This window comes from Morone saxatilis, unplaced genomic scaffold (genome assembly GCF_004916995.1).
Source record: "Morone saxatilis isolate NCDOM2014 unplaced genomic scaffold, NCSU_SB_2.0 Contig4, whole genome shotgun sequence".
Lineage (NCBI taxonomy): Eukaryota > Metazoa > Chordata > Actinopteri > Moronidae > Morone > Morone saxatilis.
Window position 1 is genome coordinate 14,372,349 of NW_023339984.1, and position 25,359 is coordinate 14,397,707.

At 40.3% G+C, this 25,359-nt stretch overlaps 1 protein-coding gene across 3 annotated transcripts in view; it reads left to right on the forward strand.

The window, feature by feature from the left end:
• si:ch211-200p22.4 (phosphatidylinositol-binding clathrin assembly protein) overlaps positions 1-25,359 on the forward strand; it is a 61,310-nt gene that overhangs the window by 28,854 nt on the left and 7,097 nt on the right. Inside the window, exons 3-14 of one of the 3 annotated variants that reach the window (XM_035675127.1) lie at positions 4,552-4,627; positions 5,000-5,102; positions 6,097-6,190; positions 6,787-6,898; positions 7,339-7,445; positions 10,089-10,130; positions 11,864-11,884; positions 13,933-14,018; positions 14,120-14,243; positions 18,898-19,031; positions 20,514-20,614; positions 22,569-22,679. In XM_035675127.1, the coding sequence (XP_035531020.1) occupies positions 4,552-4,627; positions 5,000-5,102; positions 6,097-6,190; positions 6,787-6,898; positions 7,339-7,445; positions 10,089-10,130; positions 11,864-11,884; positions 13,933-14,018; positions 14,120-14,243; positions 18,898-19,031; positions 20,514-20,614; positions 22,569-22,679 (1,111 nt within the window). The remainder of the gene's footprint in view (positions 1-4,551; positions 4,628-4,999; positions 5,103-6,096; positions 6,191-6,786; positions 6,899-7,338; positions 7,446-10,088; positions 10,131-11,863; positions 11,885-13,932; positions 14,019-14,119; positions 14,244-18,897; positions 19,032-20,513; positions 20,615-22,568; positions 22,680-25,359) is intronic. The other 2 variants (XM_035675129.1, XM_035675128.1) reach the window with 2 other exon arrangements.

Genomic DNA, 25,359 nt, shown 5'->3' on the forward strand with positions numbered 1-25,359 from the left:
CTCCTCTCAGAAGAGCGTCTTTTTCTTGGAACCGTCTTCGCTGAATAATCTAGGGCTCGGCGGGTTTCTGAGTCTCCCTCTCTGTCTCTCTGCGCCTAGTGTTTCTGCCCCTTTATAGATTTTCTCCTTTTTAACTATATCCACGCGTTTTGTGTGGGTTCTCTCTGCCTCCGCCTTTGTGTTTGAGGCTGAGGGAGAAACGCAGACTCTCGTTTTGATGACGAGTCGGCACACAAGAAGAGCTTATGAAGTGTATAAAGAGCTTTCACTTGCTATCTCTCCCTCTTTTCCTCCCCTCTATCTGTGACCATCTTGTCGAAGTTTCTCTCTCTTAACTTGGGTTCATTTTTTACACAGGCAGAATGCTTAAGTCATCATGAAACTTGAACTCATACTCAAGATGTGTCACGACAGCATCTCATCTAGCCTCTTGCATTACACCATGCTCTTAAGATCACACATACTTAAGTTCTGAGGGCCACTTACAATCAGAGCTGAAATGATGGATTAGGCAATTAACTAATCAATGAATTGTCATTTATCAAGCAATAAGACGAGAAGTCTACAGCCATGCTAGCAGTTCTGTGAGACGTGTATTTATGCATGGCGGCAATCCTAATGTCAGCATGTTAACATGCTTACAGTGGCAATGTTTACCATGTTCACCTTTTTAGTTTTAGTGTGTTAGCATTGTGACATTTACTAATTAGCACTAAACACAAAGTACAACCAGTGCCGATGGGAATGTCATTGGTTTTTGATCAAATATCTGCAGAACAAAAAGTATTGGACAAATTAAAATTTTGACCTGATGGCGCCACTAGTTGGAGCGTTAAGGGATCAACAATGTTTGTACCAAAGTTCTTGGCAATCCATCTAATTGTTGTTGAGATGTAGATCAACGGAGTTATACTGCCATCCCTAGAATCATGTCGCAAGTATGGGTAAAAACATTTGCTGGTTTCAGCTCCTCAATTGTGAGGATTTTCTGTTTTTCTCTGTTTTATATGATTGTAGATTAAATATTTTCTATTAAAAGTCATCATCATGGGCTCCAGGAACTTGTGATCAGAATTTATTTTGTATTTTATAGACCGAACAATTAATAAACAAAATGCTAAGTAGATTATTTTGATAATGAGATAAACCATCAGTTTTTTATTTGGTTTGGTTTATTGACAAGATTCTAATATTTACACAAACAGAAAATGTTGGACTTTCTAAATTTACTTTGTCCCTAGAGGCTTACTCTCAGCTTTACCAACACTGCTGCGTACACCCCCTCAGGCTTGAATTGATTGAACTGATAATTGCAAAAATAATGGTTAACCTTTTTTGGAAGTAAATTTCGGTCCACTGATGGGAGCATATGTGACAGTGTGAACAAAGTGTTGTCCCCACACCATGAGCATACACACAAAAACGAACCAGAACAAAATCCAAAATCTTTATGCCTTTTTAAACAGTCCCAGAGCCCTTGGAAATGTGTCAGTGCAGCTGAATCCAACACACATGCCCGCAAGCATATTTGTGCTCAAAAACACATACACGCACATTCTTAGATGCTCCAACCAGGCAGTGAGGGCTGGTCCTCTGCCAGATCGGGAATTGGCAAACTGGCAAATCTCAGATCATTTTAAGTCAGTTGGACAGAGACGGCCTTAACGTTAAGATGCTTTTGGGAAGCCTGAGGCCTGAGTTCCCAAAACTGTGGATGGTGGCCAGTACTTATTCCACTGCACTCTGTTATTCAGTGATGTGTGGAAGACGAGGTAGCAGAGATGTCCACGAGGGACCAAATGCAAGGTCAGGTGTAGTCTTTAGAGACAGAGTCCAGGTTAAGTCTGAAGTTTTTAGAGTTGAGAGTTGAAGTCAGGACTCTAGTCTCCCTAATGGTTTTACTTGGCAGCAATATTTCGGGAAATGTTTCGGGAAATGTTCCTGAAAATAAAGTTATATCCTGTTCAGTAATTGATAAGCTTGTAGACAAAACACAATACTCTGGAAAACATAGCAAAGCTTATGTTTTAATAATTTTTTTCAATTGTAAAATCTTATCTATTGCACTCTTTGCACCTGCTTATAAATATAGACGCCACCAGGAAGATACCAAAAGCCAAAAGTTTTGTCTGTTGTATGGAAGTAATTATTAGCAGATGGAGAATTACTATATTTTCTGCTATTGGATTTAAGCAAGTGCTTATCTTCTTACATCTCTAGCATATGAAACGGCTATAAATTATGATTTACTAATGAGCAGAATTATAATAGGCAAATAATACAACTCCAATAAGTGAGTGAAATACAGTGAGTGGATAGCAACGTGGCACTCTCTGACTTGTAATGCAAGCTAACCTGTTACATAACCTGCCTCACAACATTGCTAATACCGTCTGTCAGAAGGAGTGAGCAGAGGCACTCGTTAAACAAGGTTAACACACTAACAATACACATGACATAACATACATAACATTAAGAGAACTATTTCACTTCAGTTTAGTAGCCTTAACACTGTAGAAGTTTTGTCCAGGTGCTCATACAGTTGGAATCTTCTTTTCACATTATATACACAATACAGTTCTTCTACTTATCCCAAGGTCTTTGAAGTCCTGCAATTCAAAAGCTATCTTCTAATAATACGTCAAGTCTAGAGTTAGTGACAAGTAGAAAATCACTTCGAGATCACTTTGCTGGCGCAAATTTGGTTGCCCTTCTCTGCTACCAGCACCTGCTCAGGGAACATAGTGCTCCCAAAGGCCTGACTACATTCTGAATCTCCAGCTCTAGCCTGAAAAATCTGAGCTGGTGAAAGTGAATAAGTAAAGCTCTCGTCATCATTAATATCTCAACATCGAGGTTCTCTCAAGCAAAACAAAAGAGCTCTCATAAGGGGAGGAAAACAAAGCTATGGTAGCCGCTCAGTTGCCAACGGTTAAAGACAGTGGTTGCACTGGGCGACTCCCAGGTGTGAGAGTATGGAAATGTGTAAATGTGAAGCAAGTTGATGTTGGAAAAAGAGCAGACACGCTGAGCAAACCTTTTCCTGGAAAATGGCAAGTAAAGAGCTTCCAGCACCTGCTTAGTGACATCAGATATGTCAAAACCAGCAAGTTATTTATGTTGAGTTGAGAAAGTAACAGAAGGATCGAGTTCCTGTTATGTTACACAGTAGTGGAAAAATGTTCAAATACAAACAAAGATGTCAGAAAGTCTGTAAAATGTTTAGCTTTAGATTTTGATCTCATTAACATTTCCAAGGGGTCATTACATAATAATTTATGATATAGTGCTGCCAATCTTCTCAAAGGTTAATTAATTTTTTTCCAGACAGCTTCCTCTTGCCATTTGTCCTCCCTCGCCAGTTCTGTGAACGCGACTCAAAAGGAGTCCTAATAAATGACTGAAGGAAAAAAAAAAACAGCAGGAGAAAAGTTAATTTTTAAACCTGGCTGGTGAAGCCAAGCGACTCAAGTTAAACCCTCTAAAGCAGCAGGGGTAGCAGTAGGGAGACGTGGGTTAAATCCTCTCTCCCGCTGGTGTCTTAGAGCAAGAAACTGAGTCCCCACCAGCTCTGGGGGTTGCCGTTCTATAGCTAACCTCTGACCTCTCTGCAGGAAGGCAAACAAACTACAAGAAAAGACAATTCTGAACGTAAAATGACAATTTAATCATCACACTACGTTTAAGCATCTTGACGGATTAAGTGTTTGAATCATAGCAGAGATAGCTGTGTGCTGCATTTTAATAGAGACTTAAGTTCATGGCAGTGATGAATCATGTCATTCTTTGTTATTAGCTGTTGGCTAATGAGCACAAGCCATTATCATTTGTCAGACAGTGTGCATGTGTTTCGCTGGATCAGTTTTATCTTTTCAGTGATCTAAATTCATAAAATAAGACAAGATGGCCTTTGCCGAAGGGTTCAAGGCATTTTTAGTCAGCTTAATGGCGTGCCGTTAGGAATGGCAATGTCTGTTGGACGGTCGGTCCACCACGTTGGTTCAGGCTGAAATATCTCAACAACTTTTGGAACGGACTGCCATGAAATTTGGCACAGATTCATTTTCCATCTTACAGACAATAGTAATAGACTAGTAATGGTAATAATAGACAAGCTTACAGTTCAGTAACCTTAAACTGAAGGTTGTTTTATCAATATTAGGTCTCATACAATTCTATACAGTTGCACTCATTTACACACAGTATCTTTTTGTATGTTCCTGCTGGGTGCTGATAACCTCCACTGGAGTTATTTGGGGTGACGTGTTTTGGTTGTTGTGGGAGAGGAAATAGTCATTTGCGAGCACCTGATAACCTTACAGCCAGAAAACCTACTTGTAATTTAATAAAGCCAAAATGAAGGCTTATCCCATAAAATTTAAAGTACTAAAAACCTTTTCCAGCAGGAGCATCTGAAATTCAATATTAAAACCAATAAATTGACATTTTGCTTTAAGGTCCATTTGTTTTGTGTATGTTTCATATTTAATTTTGGATCAACCTTCATTTGACCGAGCATTAACTTTTGTTTTTTTGTCTTTCTTATCCCAGCGTTTCACCCAGTACCTGGCCTCCAGAAACACTCTGTTTAACCTGCACAACTTCCTGGATAAGGGAGCTCTGCAAGGTAAAGCACACAAACACTCATCCTCTCAAAAGTCATGAGGAAATAATTTCATTCACAGCATTTTGGTTTCCTTTTTTTAATTTTGATTGTAAAGAGCCAGATGGGCAGGATTTGCTTCGAAGAACATTACACCGAGCACTAGAATGTTTTAGGCAGTCAAGGGAAAGCATTAGAAAGTCAAAGCTGGTACTTGACTGTAGTTGATTACTTGATGCAAATGCATCTGATGCAGTGCAAATACACAGTATAGCATACATAAAACAAATAGACACTTTATAGGACAAAAGGTGGAAATCATCTGCAGCTGTCTCACTTTAACACACTTCATATTTTTCCTTCCTTACGACTCTCTCCTCTCGTTTTCCCTCCCAGGTTACGACATGTCAACCTTCATCAGACGATACAGCCGTTACCTGAACGAGAAGGCCATGTCCTACAGACTGGTGGCTGTGGATTTCACCAAGATGAAGAGGGGGTAAGGGAGGCCACACTCATAAAATGACAATCCCACTCATCATGTAACACTCACCATGTCACACACCAGGAGACGATGTTTAGCTTTTGGCACTAAACAGAGAGAACAATAGACAAAAACTCTCAAAATCTCTTATATTAATGGAGGTATACAGTATCCATTACAGTAAGCTATTGCTTCAACATGTTGTTGAAAGCTCAGGAATCATTGTATTTAATTTCAGAAGATTCCTGTTTAGTTGGGCGCCAGCTCACGTATTGAAGAAAATAAAGCTGTCCCAGTGTAAAAAATATTAAAAAGAAAAACAAATATTAGGCTACAGCTACCTGCCAGTTAGCTTAGCTTAGCATAAAGGCTGAAAGCAGGCAAGAAGGTCAAACTGCGGACCAATAGTTAACCTGCTATGAGGCACATCTCTTATTTTAGCGGTATTTTTAAAGATATATTGATTTCATTTGACCAGACTTTTCTCTGCTCTGCTTTATGTCTCTGTTTTTGAAGCTATAACTCAAAAATCAGCGAACTTTCAAGTTGCTGGTAGCCAGATATTGTTATCTTTGGACAGAGCCAGACGAACTGTTTCCCACCGCATCCGGTCTTTATGCTAAATTAAACTGAATTATGCCTTTATTGTCTCTACTTTCATACACCACATAATGACAATGCAGCCCTGCTGGAGACTTCTGTGTGAAAGTGACAGTTGGGGCATCATTTTGGGACGTTGTTTTCCAACTGTTGTGTAACGACGTTGAATCCTTTGTCACACTGTTCCCGCTGGGCATTATTCGTCGCCATTTGTTGCGCCACTCGCCATTACTGGGAAAACTTTCATATGCAAAACACGTGTTACCTTTTTTGTTTTATTTCCCATCATTTGTCATCATTCCTTCGTTTCCTTTTTTGTATTTTACCTGATTTGCATCAACATTTGCATAAGAATTTCCCCCAACAATGCGCCCGCTACAATTATGTGTGTTTGTGTCTGTTCTATCAGGATTGACGGCGTGATGCGTACCATGAACACAGAGAAGCTGATTAAGACGCTGCCCATCATTCAGAACCAGCTGGATGCTCTCTTGGATTTCCAGGTACTAAGTGTGTGTGTCTGTATGGTGTTTTGCACACGTGTGTCAAAGTGGTGGTCGATTCACTTTCCAATCAAAATGTAAATCGGAACAACAGTTTGCAAAGTGTGACGCTCTCTTTAATGATGGGTATAAGAAGCATATTATGGCAACATATTTTGAGTTTTAAGTTTTAGCATTTGTTTGTGTGTGTCTGTGTGTCTGTGTGTGTGTGTGTGTGTTCAGAGGGGAGACGGGGATTGGGTGGGGATTTGCAGAAATTGGTGGGTGCATTGTGGTTTATGCCAATGAGCTTCAAAGAGCGATAAAAATGGATGGTGAAGTTTCTCATTGGCATGCATATGAGTGTGTGTGTGTGTCTGTGGTGTGTGTGTCTGTGTCTGTGCATGTTATTTCACACTGGAACTAAATTGACAGTTGCTCTGTGTGTGAAGAGGTGCTGGTATTTGGAAAAAGATATGCGAATATCTGAAAGAGATGTCTTTTTTTATGAAAAGCTTTGGAAAGAGTTGTCTCCTTTACACTTCTCTCTTTCTCTCTCTCTCTCTCTTTCTTTCTTACCCTTTCTTTCTACCTCTTTCTACCTCTCATCTCTCCAGGCCAACCCTAATGAGCTGACCAACGGAGTGATCAACTCAGCCTTCATGCTGCTCTTCAAAGACTCCATAAGGCTGTTTGCCGCTTACAATGAAGGGGTCATCAACCTATTGGGTAACACACACTCACACACTCACACACTCTCTCTCACGAACACACACACACACACACACACACAATTACAATATACACAGTCTACAGTGAGCTGGCTGACGCTCACTCTCTTACATGTGTGAAAATGATGAGGTGTAAGTATAGCTGCGGTTTGCTTTGTGTGTTTATACACACGCTCACGTCTGGTAGACATGTAAAGACACACATATGTGCACACAATCTGGTTGTCACGGCAGCAGAGAAGGTTTTGACAAGCTGTCATGTAGCTGCTAAGTGCTTCTGTTTGTCTTCACTCAATCATGCACTGATTGTTCCTGCCTCCTTTCTCCTTTCCTTCCTCCCTCCCCCTCTTTTAATGCTCCCTTCCTTTCCTTTTTCCTTTTTAAACATTTTTGTTTGTTTTACTGTTTTCATCCTCATCCTCCCTTCTGTCTCTGTAGAGAAATACTTTGACATGAAGAAGAACCAGTGCAAAGATGCTCTGGACATCTACAAGAAATTTCTTTACAGGATGACGAAGCTGTCAGAGTTCCTCAAAGTGGCCGAGGTATATTCACACACACACACAAACACACACAAAAGTACACAAATGTGCACACACACATCAGGGATAATATTTTTCCAGGGTCTTTTTTTGTCAGTTTTGACCCCCAGATATTTTCTTTTATTGGAAGAGCTACTCCCGTTCAAATGACCTTTTACCCTTTTCTTCATAATTTCTTGTCCGTTTCTTGTCCTGACCACATCCCCTGAACACTTAAACACACATATATCTACACACAATTAACACACACATTCTCAAACACCACTTGGACGGATGTATTTTTTCCCGCATAAAGACTCCATACTGCCACGATTTAGCTCACAGTGCTACTGTAGTGTGCGCAGACAAGAGTACCTGACATACCCTCACTGCCCCACATTTGCTTTGCAGACACTTTGCACACATACATACATATACACCCAAAATAACCCTAAGATGGAGGATGTGGTTAGGCGCTCCGTTAGGTCCCTCTCCCTCTGCTCCCCACACTCCTCCATCTAATCCTTTCTTCTCCCGCTCTCTTCCCTCTCGTCCTGACAAAGATGGATACCCCTGTGGCTCTCCTTCGCCCAGTGCCCACAGATCATCCCTCTTTTTGTCTTTCCTCTCGTGCCCTCTTCCTTTCTCTCCCTCCTTTGTTTCAGCAGGCTGGAAACAGTGAGAATCAGCTGCTTTAACTTCAGCAGTAGAACTACATTGGTGGTTCACGTCCTATGCATTAATGTACATTAAAAAAAAAAAAATGCTCCCTTTGTCTTTTATAATTAGGTTTTAAGGAGCTCCTTGGACAATTAAGTGTGTATTGTTTTTTTTTTACAGACAATTTAAAACAGTAGTTGATTAGAAACAATGAATAAACTAATAATGAGTTGCTCTGTTTTTTAAACATGTCAAGGCTTTTTTAAAGCTTAAGTCTGAAATAAAACCTATTCCATTAATCTAGATGATTACCTTGGCAAAAGTCAACCATAACAGTACTCAAAGCATGTGTTGTTGGCACATTCACTGTAATAAGACACATATACTATATATTATGTGCATAAATTGACAACTTTCTGTAGAAAGTTCTGTTTGCATTATTTTGTGCAGTGGTGCAGATAAACAGGCTGCTACATTTGGCCTTTAACTTTTTACCACATACTGTTCTGCCCACAAGCTGAAGTTACATGAACATGAAATATAGGCTTTGATAGATTAAACTCACGACTTTACGGTCATTGTGGTAATTTTCAGAATAATGTTGTATAAAATATTCCAGGTGCAATGCACGGTGGAGTGTATAATGGGGCCTTTATTAACAATCAATGCGCTCTGGCAGGCCAACCATTTGATAAATCCTTGAAAAGATAATGCACAAATTCATTGCAAGGCTCTTATGATCAACTATAGTCCATTTGTCATCATTTGTGAATGGACCACCCCCAAAATGGAGTTTTTCTAAACTGCCCTTTGCTTATGAAGAGAACATATTTCATTCTCCAGTGGTACAAAATCTAAACATATCATGGCTCCTCCTCATGAGTCAGAAAATCGAATTGATTAAATGGTTAAAGAAAGTGGCATCAAAATGCACCAATAGATTGTCTTTTACACATCCCAATGAAAAGCAAACAATCAGTTTTAACAAAAAAGACATCAGAATTGACATCTTAAGGTGTTGTTCTTAATTAGATATTGGTGATACAAGTTTCTCTATACGTAAAAGAAAACATCTCTATATTGAGGCAGTAGTCCTTTTTAACATTTAACTGTGACATTTAGATTTGGTCGTAGCAGGAAAAGTGCAGGTGTTGCTAATAACATTAACAATGACTGTTACATTCAAGTGTCCAAGTAAGCTGTGACAGAGAGTCAGTGACCTACCAGGAACTACACCAGGACTGATTATTATTTACAAATGTGCTTTTCTTCTGTGTCTCGTCAAAATGTCCTCATAGAAAAAGGCTTGTTGAATTTGAATTGGGCCTGTTTTAACATTGGCCAGTAAGGCTTTTACATTTTCTCCCCAGCCCCTTAATTACATTTTCCTTCAAGCTGGATTCAAAGACACAAAACACAAAACTTTAAAGATTTTCCATCTCTAAATAAGCTGGAGATCAACCATTATTAATGTTTTCCGCTGATAAATCTGCTCATAAAGGGGTTTAGAAAGAAAACCAAGGTCATGGTGATGATTATTTAAAAACTTGCAGGACTTAATGTTCTTTATCTGTGTCCTGAGAAGTCAACATGTTCTCGCAAATGTTGTCTGTCTGAGTTGTAAAATCTTTCTGAGATGGTTTTGGCGTAGCTGTCCTTTATTTATAGATGTTGTCACGTCATTACGCATCAGTCGCCATGCCCGCTCTCCCTCATCGGTCAGACATATTTATCACTGTCCAATCATCATCGTCATTCACTGTGAGGATTGGTTGGCTCATCAGCCAATCCACATGTCGAAAAACTTTTTCTTGTTTATTTCTGTTGTCGTTTATGTTGACACTGCCACTGCATGAAGTAATGATTCCCCTGTTTTTTTTTTCCTTTTTCTCATATTTTCTTTTTTACAAATGGATCCTGCCCTTCTCTTTATTTTTTTCTTCTCCATTTTATCCCACCTACCTTTCTCCCTTTTTTTATTTTGTTAATTTTGTTTTTTGACGACAGCAAGTTGGAATAGATCAGGGTGACATCCCAGATCTCTCACAGGTCAGTGTACATCTCACCTTCCACTTCCTCTTCTCTCTTTTTACGATTCTCACCCTTTTTCTGGCTTTCCTCCGACACTACATGTGGTTTCATTGCTCCCTCTGTGCTTTCACCCATCCACTCGCACCTTATTTCACCCCTACATATACATGTTTCCCCCCTCCTTACCAATTTTTCACTCATTCTCTCTCCTTCACTCTTCAACCACTCATTTTTATTTCAAACAACCATCTCGTCTAACCTGATCTGAGTCTAGGCAACTCCCCTCTGGTTTGATTGATTTCCTGCTTTCTCCTTTCACTTCTAAATGCTCATTATAGATCCAACCACAGGCTGAGGTGTGTTAAGTTGGCCTGCTTAAACACTGCACCATCAGCAGGCCCACTGCAGGTTTTATCACGTGGATTTGACAGCCTGAGCAACTGCGAACAATGAGCTCAGACCTTCCTCTACAAAAATAGTGATAATTGCAACAACAAAGGCCTTTAAAAAAGACGACAGCACTACAAGGGAATAGATTACATGATTTGTGTTTTTAATTGCCATGGATGAAGTTGCCTTTTTATCTAATTGTGAATTCAGAGGAATCACTTCAAGCATGGCTTTCATCCTCCTAATGAGTTAAGGGAGGACCGGTTAGGTTGGTTCACATAAAGTTACACATCATGCTAAAGAACTGAAAGATTTTATATTTAAATTTCAATTAAAATTCAGCTTAATTAGCTGTATGAACTTTATTTGTAGATCTGAAGTTTTCCGTGCAATCATAGCTTTAACATACAACCCATGTCCTGTAATATAATCTATAATAATTATGTATGACTGTGGCTTAGTGTGGAAATGATTAACGGATTAATGGAATAACAGAAAATGTATTAACAACAAGGCTGCAGCTAACAATTATTTTCATCTGTTGATTATCGTCTCTATTAGTCATTCAATCTGTAAAATATAATAAATAGTTAATAAATGTCCAAACAGTTGATCATTTAAGAGATTCATTAAGCAGTGCCAAACATTTGCTGGTTACAGCAATCAGTGAAAGTGAATTCTTTTTTTCTCCAGTAGATTTTATTCCACTTAAATAGGGTATTGTGGGTAACCGTAAGTCGCAATCATGCAAGTTGATTGGTTGAATCAACTCCTGTCGGGAGGGAGCTTCAAAATGAAGATGGGGGGGGGTGGAAACAGTAAACACTAAACACTACAGAAGCTGCACATACAATTGAAAAAAGAATCAGTCACGCCAGCGTCTTAGAGAAACTAAGTGCATATTCTCCTACATCCGACCAAGAGTTCACAAAGTTTACGGTCTGCCGAGAAGAGAGCAAATTTCAGTTTAGAGTGTCAACAGATACCTAGTTTGGATATCAGAATCAGGAATGCCTACCAATTACAGACTCATTTATCAATAATGAAAACAATCGCCAGTTGCAGCCCTGATTAGATTTACAGTTTACTAAACTAAAGCTACTTTGGCACTTCCTAATATTGGAGAGTTGCCACTTTGCTGTTTCTCTGCCTCAAGAAATCTTTACAAAAATCCCCCACACATGGACACAACTGAAACGTTTCACAGCCTCAGTGGAGTGTGGACTTGCATTACCAAAAAAAATCATTACGGAGTGTAAAACTGCAAGTTAACAGCATGTGGATTGACTGTGTGGGTGTTGAACTCATAGTAAGACTGCACAGGTCATTAAATAGACGTTTCTCTTCCTCGTCTGTTGCAGAAAACAAAAGGATCATACATTGTAGGTGGTGGGTTGCATACTGTACTGCTTACCCCCTCCAACCTGCTTAATGTCCCTGCATGACCACCATGTATGCTGTATGTGTGTATGTGTGTGTGCAACCATACACACTTACACCTCATACACTCACAGGCATGCTCTTGTTTTTTCTTCCCAGTGTGGAGCAATACGGTGTTGACAATATGTGTGTGTTGGCCTCAGGTGGATTGCTTGTAGCTCTCACACACACACACACACACACACACACACCAAGCTGCACACACAGAGCTCCGGCACGACAAGCAAAAGGCCATGAAACCTCATGAATAGAAAATGAGGCTTCACCCCTCCGTCTTCATCTGCATGAAAGAATCCCTGCACCGGGTTTTCGACTTGCTCATTTAAATTCCACCCTCCTCCTCCTCCTCCTCCTCCTCCTCCTTAGATGTTGTTTATTTCATATTTGTCATGCACAACATCATTGCTTCAACATGCATGGCGGAGGTGCTTTAATAGTGAATAACCCGAGCATTACCGTGTAATCGCTGTAGAAAAAGGAAACATGAGAGAGGAGAAAGGGAGGATTCTCTCTTTTCTTATTTTCATCTGTGATGACTTTTTTTTCCCCCCCGCGTCTCCCTGCCTTCCAAAGTTAGTGCTATCACTAAACGTCCTTAGATGAAAGCAATGTACACTCACAAAATGTCAAAAGGAAGACGGTCAAGAGATGAGGAGACACCCTGCTGAGTGTGTGTGTTTGTGTGTGTCAGAGCTAATATTGACTGGGCATACACAAGGTCTTCTTTCACCCATTCAGACCCGCTGACAGTTAAAGATGGGCTCTTTCTCTTCTGCATGATGCTGTTTCTTTAACAACCAGGCAACAGTTTGGCAAGAGCCCACTGTCTAGCCAGCCGCAAAGGGCTCAGAAGCCAAAAACACTCCCAAATGTGTGTGCGTCAGTGTGTTTGCGTGCATGTCTGCAGCCCTACTGACAGCACACTTTGCATTCTTGTGGATGGAGAGACAGACATGACGTTGTCATATTTTCTCAGTGGAAGAATTTCCTCTCCTCTCTCTTCACCCAAAGGAGAGCTGAACTCTTTTCCTTTTCTGCATGTTAAATTGTAAGAAAACCACAGATTATACACTTAATAATGCAGTTGTCTCACTCGCTTTTGCCTCTTTGTTTCCCGTGGTTTTTTGAGCATTAATGAGGCACCTAATGAGCAATGAAGACATTATGTTGCGCAATCTGAACAATTGGAACTGTACTCGAGTTTGCAGCTGAATTGTGTTTTCTGTAGTAGCGTAGCAACAATCCCCAAGTAACCTGCTCACTAACTTGTCCTCCAGAACAGTTGAGCTCAAATTTAATGCAGCTGCCTTATGTCAGCTTACAACAAACATCATTTACAGACTCTTGCCCCAACTTTTTTTTTTGGTTGCGAAAATGTAAAAAGACTAGAGTTTAATCCCCATCCCCACGTGGAATGCACATGCAGAGATTTGGTTAAACTATAGAGACAGACATACTGACAGTCAGAGGCACAGAGTGCATCCTGGCACTCATTGTGCCCGTATGACAGGACCTCACAGTGCGAGGGACACTGCGAGATAAGCAAGACAAAGAGGCAAAACACAGCAAGGGAAGTTAAATGGATAAAATGAAAGAAACAGCACAGAAATGATCACCCTCAGCTACATGTGAAGTCAGGAGTAGAAGTGGCGCGACCTCTCCTTCGCTCTCCACCTTTTTCCTCGCTCTTTGTTTTTCAGCCTCCTCCTTTGTTCTCTCGCTCTCTCCTTTGAGTCTCCTGCTAACAGTGTGAGTGTTTGCTGCATGTTGCCATGGCTATTCTTGGAGCCTGATGCACTCTGTTACCTTCCTGTGAGACCAACTAACTCTGGGTGCTGTGTGTGCGTGTGTGCGTGCGTGCGTGTGTGCGTGTGTGTATGTGTGTGTCTCTTGTGCACATGAGAGAGATGGAAAGTGAGAAAGAATTTTCAAAAACTTGAGTGGATTACTGAATTTCTTACCCTTTTACTTATACTTACTTCTCCGTCAGGCCCCCAGCAGCCTCCTGGAGGCACTGGAGCAGCACCTGGCTTCTCTGGAGGGCAAGAAGACCAAGGAACTGAATGCAGACACCAGGTAGACATCTTCATTTCCTGAGTCAGGTTACATATCACACCAGTCAACACTTGTCAGAATAAAAAACAAACAAAATATTTTCATTTCTCTTTCTGTTTCAGAGCATCCACCCTGTCCAGCGCCGTCTCTTCTCTCTCCTCCACCGGCATGTCCTTCAGCCGCATGGACGAGAAGGAGAAGCAGCAGGCCTTGGAGGAGGAACAGGCCAGACTGCAGGCTCTTAAGGTAACAGATTTTATACTTGTACACCAAATCACTTCTGAATCAGGGGGTCAGGCTCAGTGCTGTGGCAGCAGAAATGCCAGCAGCAGGTCTAATAGTTATTGCTGTCACCCTGTTCTCCCCTCTTACTCCCATTCAGGCAGCTCTCAGCTGCTACAGAAGTCCTAAATGTAGCAGGACTCATGAGGGATGCACTTTTGATTTTGGTCCCATTGATAGCTGGTATTAACATGTCGTCTTTACCTGGATATTACTTATTGTTATCCTTCCCCACCATTTTTCTTAATTATTATTATTAGAATTATTATTATTTGCTCATTTGCTGCATCAAACTACTCCCAAAGGGTTTAAGGTAACATGGCCATTGCTGCTTGTGCCTGTTCTTCTTCACTGACACAAAAGCTGCTGACCTAATCCGTCTTTAAATTTCCCTTTCTTCAACTTGCAGATTCCCCTTTAATTTTAACACCATGTAACCAAACAATATATTCTCATGCTCAACTACTCCTGCTGACACAGCTAAAAGCTTTAGTTTATGGGCAATTATAAATTGGGAACTTGTAATGGCTTTTTCTGGGAGTTGTGTGGGACCAAATGTAACCATTGTGTGCATGCTAGTCATATGCTCCTCACGGTTTATACCAAACTATGCTTTTCACATTCAATTCATTTAATTCAAGTGCAGATGCAGTGCTTACTCAAATGTTATCATGTACAGCTTATGTCAAACAAAACTGCAGCAGCGGCTGCCAGCACTCCAGGAAATGCAATTCAAGGCTGGGTAATGATATCTAATCACCAGCTCTTACATCTGGTATTAATAAGTGTTCAAGTTATCTCCATTCTGCCTGCATTGTGTTTAAATTTCTGCTAGCTACTGCTACTGCTTGTTGTTTTTTTACAGGGTTGCTTAAAGCTTACAGGAAGAGCAGGAGCTAGGTGACTTCTCAGCTTGCTAGGCAATAAGAATGTGGCCACGCTGTACTGATTACATTTACACCTGGCTGACATCTGATAACAATGCAAGCCAGACCCTCTTCCAGATGTGGTCTGGACCGATTTACACATTGCATTAAAAGAGTACTCCACCTATTAGGCACCATACATTTGTAATATTGTCAGACTGAAGCTGGACAGTTTAAAAAAAGAGTATTAAAATCAGACGACATTTTGGTGGGAGATTCTGCAGTGCTACGCTAGTAGCAGCTAATGGTGCCTCGTGTAAGCTCACTTCTTTCCACACCCCAGATTTTGTACTGTTCTTCCCCAACCAACATTGACTCGTGATATCTCATTAGGAAATGTATCAGACTTCATCCAGCTCCCTCTGAGACACAAAAGGCTTTATACAACTTTTTTTTTAAATAAAATCACTGCACTTAACATGTGTTCTTCCTGTGATATTCACATACTGATCACATGCTAATGCAACATGTAAATTAGGTCTTTAACACCACATCCAATCTAATAGATAACGATAAAAGAAAATGTTCTTTCACTACCACGTTGTTTATCCATGTCTAGCTTTTTATCTTTGTGCTACTGCATGTCTGTGCAAATATTCTTGTGCTATGCTTTTTTTGTTTGCACTGTGTGTAGGCACACAGAGAGCTACTGAGAACCAAAGTCAAATCTATTGTTTGTGTCAGGACAAAAAGCCGGTAAAAGGGCACTCTCAAATAATTCATGATCGTCTATAAATCATCTTAGTTGTTTTTATATTAGCCCATAACATGTTTTTTTGGGGGGTGGGTTGTTATTGTACTGTAACTTTACATTATTTAGTCATGCCATTGGGAACTTAGTCTTACTACAATCACCTTATCTACAAAACTAAATATTAAACTATTTAAAGGTAAGGGAGGGTGTAATATAGAAATGGGGCAAGAAAAGTCACTTTATATTTTTCTATAAAGAGATTTGATCATCAAAGCTCAAAATGACATGTAACTGCAGTCATTGCACTAGACTTCAGACTATGCTGTGACTGCGTTAGCAGAGCCACAATAAACTTCAAATCTGCAGCAACTACAAAACACTGAGCTGTGACAAATGGTAGAAATTGTTAACTCAAATATATATATATACACGTACAGTGTTTGACTTTGCAGTGCTGTAGAGAAACGATTTTGTTGTTGCTAAAGACTGCTGATAGATTGCCAGGCAACTTTGCTGTTCAGTGAATTCTGAACTGCAGCTGAGGATAAAGGCCAAGAGTCTCAGTGGCGAGCCGAGCAATAGAAAAGTCAAGTGTAAAATGTGTTGACATTTCTTGCTCCAGCCCTGGGAGTCCTGCCTTACAGCAAACTGTAATTGAGTAAGAGCAGTGAAGCTACAAAATAGGCACACAGCGGCTCAGTGTGTGTGCGTGCGCGTGCGTGCGTGCATGTTAAGCATGCTTACATCCTGGCAGAGAAGATACAGTATGTGTCTAGTACTGTTGCCAGTATCTGTGTGAGCTTTTTTGATCTGTGTGTATATGAAGAATGTGCATATCCTGGCAGATTAGGCGCTCTATGTGCTGCCAGTGTGTCTTTGTGTCTTTGTTTGTGTGCGCAGTTGATTGGATTTTAGGGAGCTGTTTACTTTGTGCCCTTGGTTGCCCTGTTTCTGCCAAGGTCCACTGATTACCTTTGGGTTTAGTTAGAAGGGAGAGGAAAGATAAAGTGAGTGGGAACATAACAGAGTAAGAAACAGAGCGAGAGATTTGGGGTGAGCAGGGGTCGTCCAAATACTCTAGTCCAGCTGTCTGCGCGCTCTGGTGTCCATATGGACTCAACACACACATACACACTCATACACAAACACTTTCACACTCAGCTACTGTCCAGCTGGGGCCTTAGCCCAAACAATAACAGCAGTTCCCATTTGTTCCTCGCTACACTGTCAGAATATGAATGAAGAGGACTCGGGCCGGGCCGAGGCTGGTACAGCAGGAGATTCTGTTTATTAATCTGCTCAAAGTCCAGATTCCTTTAAAGGTGGAAGAGGTTGTGTAAGGGAATGGCCGTGTGTAAATAAAATAGACAAAGGCACTGTGAGAGGCAGCATTTCCACTACCACTGTGGCAGTCCATGCTAAGAATCTACCCCTTTGTTGTACTGTAAATTGCTTTCGTTGTCTACCAAACAGTACATATTCTGATAAAAAAAATGAAACAAACTGTTATTTTCCAGTACATGTTCCCACATGATAAGACACAAATGTATTGATCCTTGTCGAGATATTAGGTCATTGCAGCAGCAGCAAAAGTAATAAGATCCAGCGGGAAATATAGGCAGATGGAATATAAGCACAAAAAAAGGCAATAAAACAGCCAGAATGATGAAATCAATCAATAAAACAATAAAACTTAATGTAGTCACTTATGGGATTATACAAACCAGTGCAGGCAGATTGAATATGTTATATAGACTGCACCAAGAAACACTATTTACTCGGCATAGACATGTACTCGATTGAATGCATTCTGTTTCTATTTGCACCCACTGTCATTTCACATAATGTTAAAATGTGTTGTCATATAGCATCATCTTAAGCTACAAAGTGACAGCAAGTTGTTCACAGTCCCGCTGTTACCAGCATGCATCAAACTGACCCTGAAGCAAAACGTTCAAATTCATGCAAGAAATGAAAGTCTGGCGGTGTCTGGAGATTTTTAAACCTGCAAACCTTCAAAGTACTGGAGTGTTGATCTTGGATCAGTAGCTAAAATATCTTCTGGTAGTTTCACTGTGTTATCCAGGTGGATTTCTTACCTGAGTGCAGTCTGAGACATGTACATGTTTGGTTAACTGGTAGTCGTGCATGTATCAACAGTATTTTGCCTCTGTTTGTGCAAACTGAAAGTGACTTGCAGGCACAGTTACACAAGGCTTGTTATTTCTTGACTTAATCGCAATGAATCAACTAAAAACAATGCAAAAACCGAAACCGAGTGTTGGTTTGTTCTTGAATTTATTTCAGTTTAAGCGGTGGCTGAACTTTGCTGATGTTTGTGTTTCTGTCACGAGAGAGAGAACAATAGTCTGCATTTCAGCTGCACCTGGTGTCTGAGCAGATACTGTTTGAGATATGAGAGATTTTCAGCATCACACATTGCTGGAGAGCTGGAAACCAATATAATAAGTTTTAAAGGACCTTAAATTAATTGTCTGTCATTAAATTGTGTATGCTGAATTCCACACCACCAGGCAACCTTGGCAGGCATAAACCAAGCAATAAACTGACTTTGGAAATTCTCTTGGATGCAGTCCTGGTTTTTAGTCTTAAAAATAAGGCCAAGAACTATTTTAATAAGACCAAAGCACAAGTATTTAAACTTCTACCTTTTATGTTTTTACTCATATTGTCTCTACATTGGGAATGATTGTGATGAGATGCTTGAAAAGGATTTTCAAACATCACGACTCAAAAGCACAGGCTCAAAACACAAGAACTTACTGGAATGAATTTTGGGTGTTGTTTCCTCTGTGCGAGAATAGTCTGTATGAATGTGCGAGAGAATGTGTTTGTCGTCGTCCTGGATTTGAGTTTACTGGAAACAAAACTCTTATTCATTTCCAATGGGAAATGACTGTTTAACCATCGTCTTCCTAAACGCATTGTGGTGTTTTTCTTTCTGTTTTGTGTGTCTGTGTGTCTGTGTGTCTTCCAGGACCAGCGCCTGAAGGAAATCAGCATGCAGACTCCACCCTCTGCCTCCCCCAGCAGCCAGTCGATAGGCAGCGCCAACAACAACCACATCACACAGACCCCAGAGTTGTTCACTTCCACGCTGTCTGCCAACAGGTGCGTGCACACAAACACACCTATTAGCCCACGTTCACCATTTTAAACCAACATCTTCAAGTCCTCTACATTTTTGAGATATTGAACAAATACCACAGATTCTGGGAACGGCAAGCTACTTTGTCAGAAATAAAACAGAGTGGTGTATCTGTTTACAGTGCAGCCAAACAAATGAAGTCAGCCAGTAGTTGGCCTTTTTTCATCATGTCTTACAAAACCCAGATTGGATTTCAGTAGATTTGAGTAGTTCTTCCACATAATGACACCAAACAGTAAAAGCAGTTAGTTACCTTGCTGAGGATCTGGAGGTGAGCAGCTCACGGTGTCTGCTTCTCTTTTTGTTCCATTATTGCCTGCAATATTTAAAACTGATCCAACAATCGAGAAAAGTATAGATGCATTTTTAATGATTTGCAGTGACAAATATATTGCATTTCCTGTGTCTGTTTTACAATAAGCCAAGCCACAGAGTGTGTAATGCTTTTAATGTGAACTAGCAGCAGTAGGAAAGCTCAGTTAGCATTAGGAGTTAATTAACTTACTATTACAGCTCTGATGGTGTGTTAGGAGAGTGAAACAGGCTAATATAAATGATAAAAGATAATACTTGATTACATACGTACTTTGTTTCCAGTTAAAGTCTCTTCATGCATTTGAAGGCAATCCGAAGCCAGTGTGGGAATGGCGGACCCCGCCACAAAAGCTATTTACTGAATGTAAATTCACTGAATGGCTATTGCAGAAAACATCACAAATTATGTCAAATATGGGATTGGATTTCATAAATTTCTTAAAGATTATAACTTTAGAAAAGTGAAACGCTAATTAAGCTTTAAGGCAAGCAAGAATGGTTAAAAGATCCAAAACAATACAAACTAACAAATAAAACAACTATTCAACAACCTATTGCCTTAAAAATTTACTGTATGTGAAATCAGAATTCACTTAAAAGTCTCTAGGCTGTTTGCTTCGATGCCTCCCCACCAAAACAAACACTTGTATCATACACTCGACTGATTCTAGCTGTAATAGAGTTACTAAGTAAGACTATTTATTCTTGATAATCAGTATAGAATTTATACTCGACATGCACACACTGTTACACGCTGTGAATTTACTGCTCCTAACTGTTTTATTGCTGTGTGGAAGTTTTTACAGCCCTTCTGAGAGTGAGGATTAATCTTTATCTGTGACAAACGAACATTTTTAGTGGTGACTTTAGCTATTTATGTGCGATTTGATTAAATATTAATACTCTTATCTCCAACTGTCTCTCCATTCTTCTTTTTGTTTCTCTTCATCTCGCCGGCTTTTTCCCTTGTTCTCCTCTTCTTCCCTACCTCCTACTCTCTCTCCCTCTCACTTTCTCTTGAATCTCTTTCACTTATCTCTTCTTTATCTATTCCTCCATGTTTTTCTGTCTACTCCTCTTCCTCTCTCATTAACCCTCTTTCTTTCCCTCTTCACTCTTTCGTTCCTCAGTGTGCCAAATCTGAACAGTGACCTGTTTGATCTTCAGCCGGCCTTCATCCCCGCTGTGCAGAGCAATCCTTCAATCTCCACCGCCAACAGTGCCTGGGGAGGTACGCTACCGACACACCTGCATTTGCACGTATATGAAGGCAACAGCAGGGACGCAGACACACACAGATAAAGATGCACGCAAACAGATTTATGTCTGAGCAAAATGTCTTCCCTCTGGCCAGTCATTCATATGTCTGCCCATCCATCTGTCGAGCCATTCATTTGTCTTTTTATGTAAACCATCCATCCACCCACCACCATTCCCTCCTCTTCTTCAGAAACTAATGTTGCATGACCCAGCCGGTGTCTTGTGTGGAGATAAAGTTAAACAAGTTTTCAGCGCAGGTGTTTTCATTGTAAATACTCACAGTATTTTGGAATAGTAGTCTTAGCAGCTCAATATTAAACCAGTCCAAGGAAATGTCAGCTGAGATTCAACCACCCTAGCCTCGTTTTCTTGTTTGTCAGTGTGGGAAATGTTGCTGCAGCAGAAATGCTGAGCAACAACACTGACTCACATATTAGCTTTGCTGTACACTATACACCCCCTCTATTTCTGAAAAACACTGACATTTCTAGCTCAAAATCAGCTAGCTCAAATCAAAAAGTAGCACAGATGCATCTGGAAGAACTGTCAGTGCGGAGTATTACAGGCTTTATGACAGAGGATTGAACTAAAGCCATTTATAAGAAGTTCAGAATCAGAGATACTTCTCAACTCAAATATCAGCCCCTTATATTATCAGTTACTCTGACACAGGTGCAGAGATACCTATCCCCTGTACTTATCTCAAAAATAACGCAAAGGATACTTCAATAAACGTCCAAGACTGTAAATGAAGGAAATACAGAAGTGTTCAGTAAGGCAGTAGAATGAAAGGAATAGTTTGATATTTTGGGATATATGCTTTATTGGCTTTCTGGCTGAGAGTAAGATGGGAAAATTGCTAGAGATTCATATCTATGTTAAACATGAAGTGACAGGCATCCAGATAACCTAGCTTACCACAAAGACTTGGCAACAGTGGGAAGCAGATAGCGTGGCTCTGTCTAAATTCACCTACCAGAAAGCTCACTTATATACACGATGTGTCTTTGTTTGTTTAATCGGCACAAAACCAAAGTGGGTGGGGGGGGTTGGTGGTGGTCCGGTCCTGGACTATTTCTTGGCTCTAAGTAGTTGGCAGACAAACCAGCAGAGATGAGATTCCAGGAAGTTACTGTACCATGCCAAGAAATAGTTTGGTACATAACCCATAAGTGGCAAGTTGTCCTTTTTGCTTTTCGTTTTTTGTATGAATTAAACGAACACAATCTAACATGTTAATTAATAAGCTTTAGAGGTGCTGGTAGGTTGATTTTGTTGTACAGAGCCAGGCTAGCTGTTTCCCTCTGTTTCCAGTCTTTGTGCTAAGCTAAGATAACGCTGCTAGCTGTGGATTTATATTTAGCTGACAGATATGAGAGTAGTATTGATTTATACCAATATAACCTTTATCCTCTCAAAGGTTAGTTATAACAGTCACATAATGTTTATTAATAGACACCGGTGTACTGTTTGTCCTGTGTATATTGTCGGGTTTTCTTGTTTCGTGGACTCCACAAAGACAACCGCTCTCTGAGGCTTCAAGCCCAAATCCCCTACAGGGATGTGGATGAAGACAAAAGGTGCATCGGTGGATTTCCTCGTGCACAAGCTTAACTCTCCTCTGAAAGCCTGACATTCCCAACAGCCTGCGCAGAATCCCAAGTTACTAAGCAACAACAATGGCAGTACACTGTAGACCGTAATGTCCATGTTCCTAATCTAATGGGATTAGTTTTGCAGGAGGTGGTGGAATCCTTACTAGAGCAAAGCTGTGATTTCCATTCAGGCTAAATCCCAATCTGATGTATATATCTGCAGTTATTTTTAAAGCTGTGTCAGATAAAGCTAGTCCAACAGTCATCTCGTGCAGTTTAAAAATCCAAACAGGCTTTTTTTAATCGGTCATATTTAACTGCATCCCTCAGGAATGGAGAACCAGCTTCTGCAGCAGACCACCCCAGCCATGACTGTAGATTTCGATGCTGTGTTTGGGAATAAGGCCACGCCCAGTAACAACGGCCCACAACCTGCAGCCGGTAAAGCCCGCTCTGTCTGACTATCCAGAACGGAGTCAGACTGAAAACTAAAACCTTTTTGGCTTTGCTGGCAGCACAAGCGTAGCATTTAACTAACCCTCTCACTAGTTCCAGCAACATGTGGTTGTTCCTGCCACTGGGTGGGTGTTGCTTTTTTAGCATCGCCTGTTATTTGACTTGGTACATATAGTCTCTAACACTTTTAATGACAGTAACTCTACAGCACATGTTCACAACCCAGAGATGGGGGAGATCAGTTAACTTTAAATTCAATTGGATCCGTCTTTTTATTATAAATTTGAAGCCCCTAAAACTTGCTTCCAAATCTTGCGTATTTCTCTATAATAGTACATAATCTGGACTAAAGAAGCAACAATTCGAAGTTAAAAGTTAGGGGGGGAAAAACAGCTCAATCTGCTTCTTCAGGATTGTGTGAGTGTAATTTGATCAGATTTGATTGACAGCATACAGCGACAACTCCACGACTATGACCAGATTTTGATTTAAATATCGGTAAATCCCGATTGGTGCACAGAAATTTCTATCATCCTGTTTTTTTCCCCCCCTCAGAGCTGCCTACTTTAAAAAGCCAAAAAGACAACAGCACAAAAACAGTGAGACAAGCAAAATTGTTCTCAAAAATGTGACCTAATAGTTAATAGTAAGAAGCTGCTTGAGAAAATTGGTCTTCAGGGCCTTTATGGATTACTCGTCACTTATTTCAAGGTTTTTCTTACTTGATTGAGCCAAAAGTTAACTGATCCCAGCCCTGATTTTCTTCAGTAATTTCCCTTTTCTTTCAGGGTTCCTACACAGGTCTGCAATTTCTACAAAAATGAGCAAATAAACAAATCTTTTCCAGATGATGAACCTTGAGAAAATATGTTAAATGCTATTGTTAACTGGATACTGGATCATAAAATGATGTTATTTCCAAAATGTTTTTGCATTTACATCATTTAATCGTCAACCAAAATCTTTGAATCAGGTGAAAAAAATAGCATTTATAAGTCTTAAACAGAATTGATAATGTGTAGGAACCCTCCCTCCAACTACTTCAGCTTCTCTTATTGTGGTTTCCCGCCTGTTATGGTAACAGCTTTAGACTGATGGCTCTTAAGTGTTGCAGGTCTGAGACTTTGGCTCTGAGCCCTCTTATTAGCTTACTTTCTTTTAACCTCTCAGCAACTGACATAATCAATCTCAGTGCTTCTCGACCCTTTCGGGTCCCGAAGTGCTCCTGCAAAGCATATCATTTTAAGGCACGGCGAGTTATCGACAGCTCCAAAGAAGGCACGGCAGATAAGAGCAACTCCCTGCAGAGGTCATCTAAAGACTATTTTCATCATAAAGGGAGAAAGAAGTTCAGAGAGAGGCGCAGGTTTAAACTGCAAGAGCTTAGAGGAAGTTACAGAATCTGACTTTACTTTTTTATGTGTTTTTAATTAATTTAAAGGATAAGTCAGGTTATATAAGATTTGTTTCTCATTGTCAATAAATGCCATGAAAAGACCAAAACCAACAATGAATTGATGCTACTAGCGGGTCGTGTCTCTGTAGCCAAAGCCTGATATACCTCTCTGTGTCATGGACCGTCACTGCTACAGAAAAACTATTAAAAGCACGTCAGTGAGCCACACTGTTGCCTCTGGTGACACGTTCCTCCATCGTGATGAACGTGGGCACTGTAGTTTTTATTTTTAGATTTGATCCCACATTCACCGTCCGTGCTGCTTAAATGCTCACTAGCGCTAAATGTGTATTAATCCACAACTGCAAATAGTTCCAAACAGATACACTATTTACTTATGTTGGCTAAAAACTATTGTTTTACTTTTGTTTAGCCTTTTTATCGATAAATATCTTCACTACAACCTATTGGGCTTGGGGCTGAGTACAGGCTGCAATCGAGAGACAAACTACTGTATTTTGGTCTTTTCATGGAATTTTGTGGCAACAACCCAAGTTTCGAATATTGGATAGAGTTAACCATCACGATCAGTGGAAATCTTTGTTGATAAAAATGGCATCACTTATTTTCTCTGGTGTACATAGTCACCGATTTAACATTTTGTCTGTCTTTATTTAGCCGAGCATATTTTCACTGCGACACCGCCCATCAATCAACATTACTGGAAGTTTGCCAGGTTTGATCAGCCAGCTGTTTCTCACCAGCAGTCGTTGCACACGTCGTTCAAACTCATTTGTAAGACTTGATCGAAACAGTATTATCACACAGAGCTACATCACTAATCATACATCTATGAAAAGTTTATCTTAAAATCCTCCAAATTGATTCTGAAGGCATTTGTTTATTTTTTCTGGCTGAAAGCATGAATCACGTTATTGTCATTATTGGGGAGTATTAGTTGCGTTTGTACAGCTGCAGTAGCTGTTTATTTTGTCTTTTCAAATGTTTAAGGGGTCCAAAGTGCATTTTCATTTTTTTTTTTTTTTTTGAGCCGCTGACTTGCTCTAATCTTGTCCAACCCCGTCGGATCTCTTCTGCTCAGCTCAAAAGTAACAGTTGGAGGCTTGTGGCTCCAGTGTGCAGCCTGATTCTGGCTTTGGACGGACTAACTTCCTTCTATTAATAGTGCCTGTGTTGAAGCTGCCACTACAACTACCAATACACCATCTGGACAACTGGCAGCAAACTCCCTCTGTGTGTGTGTGTGTG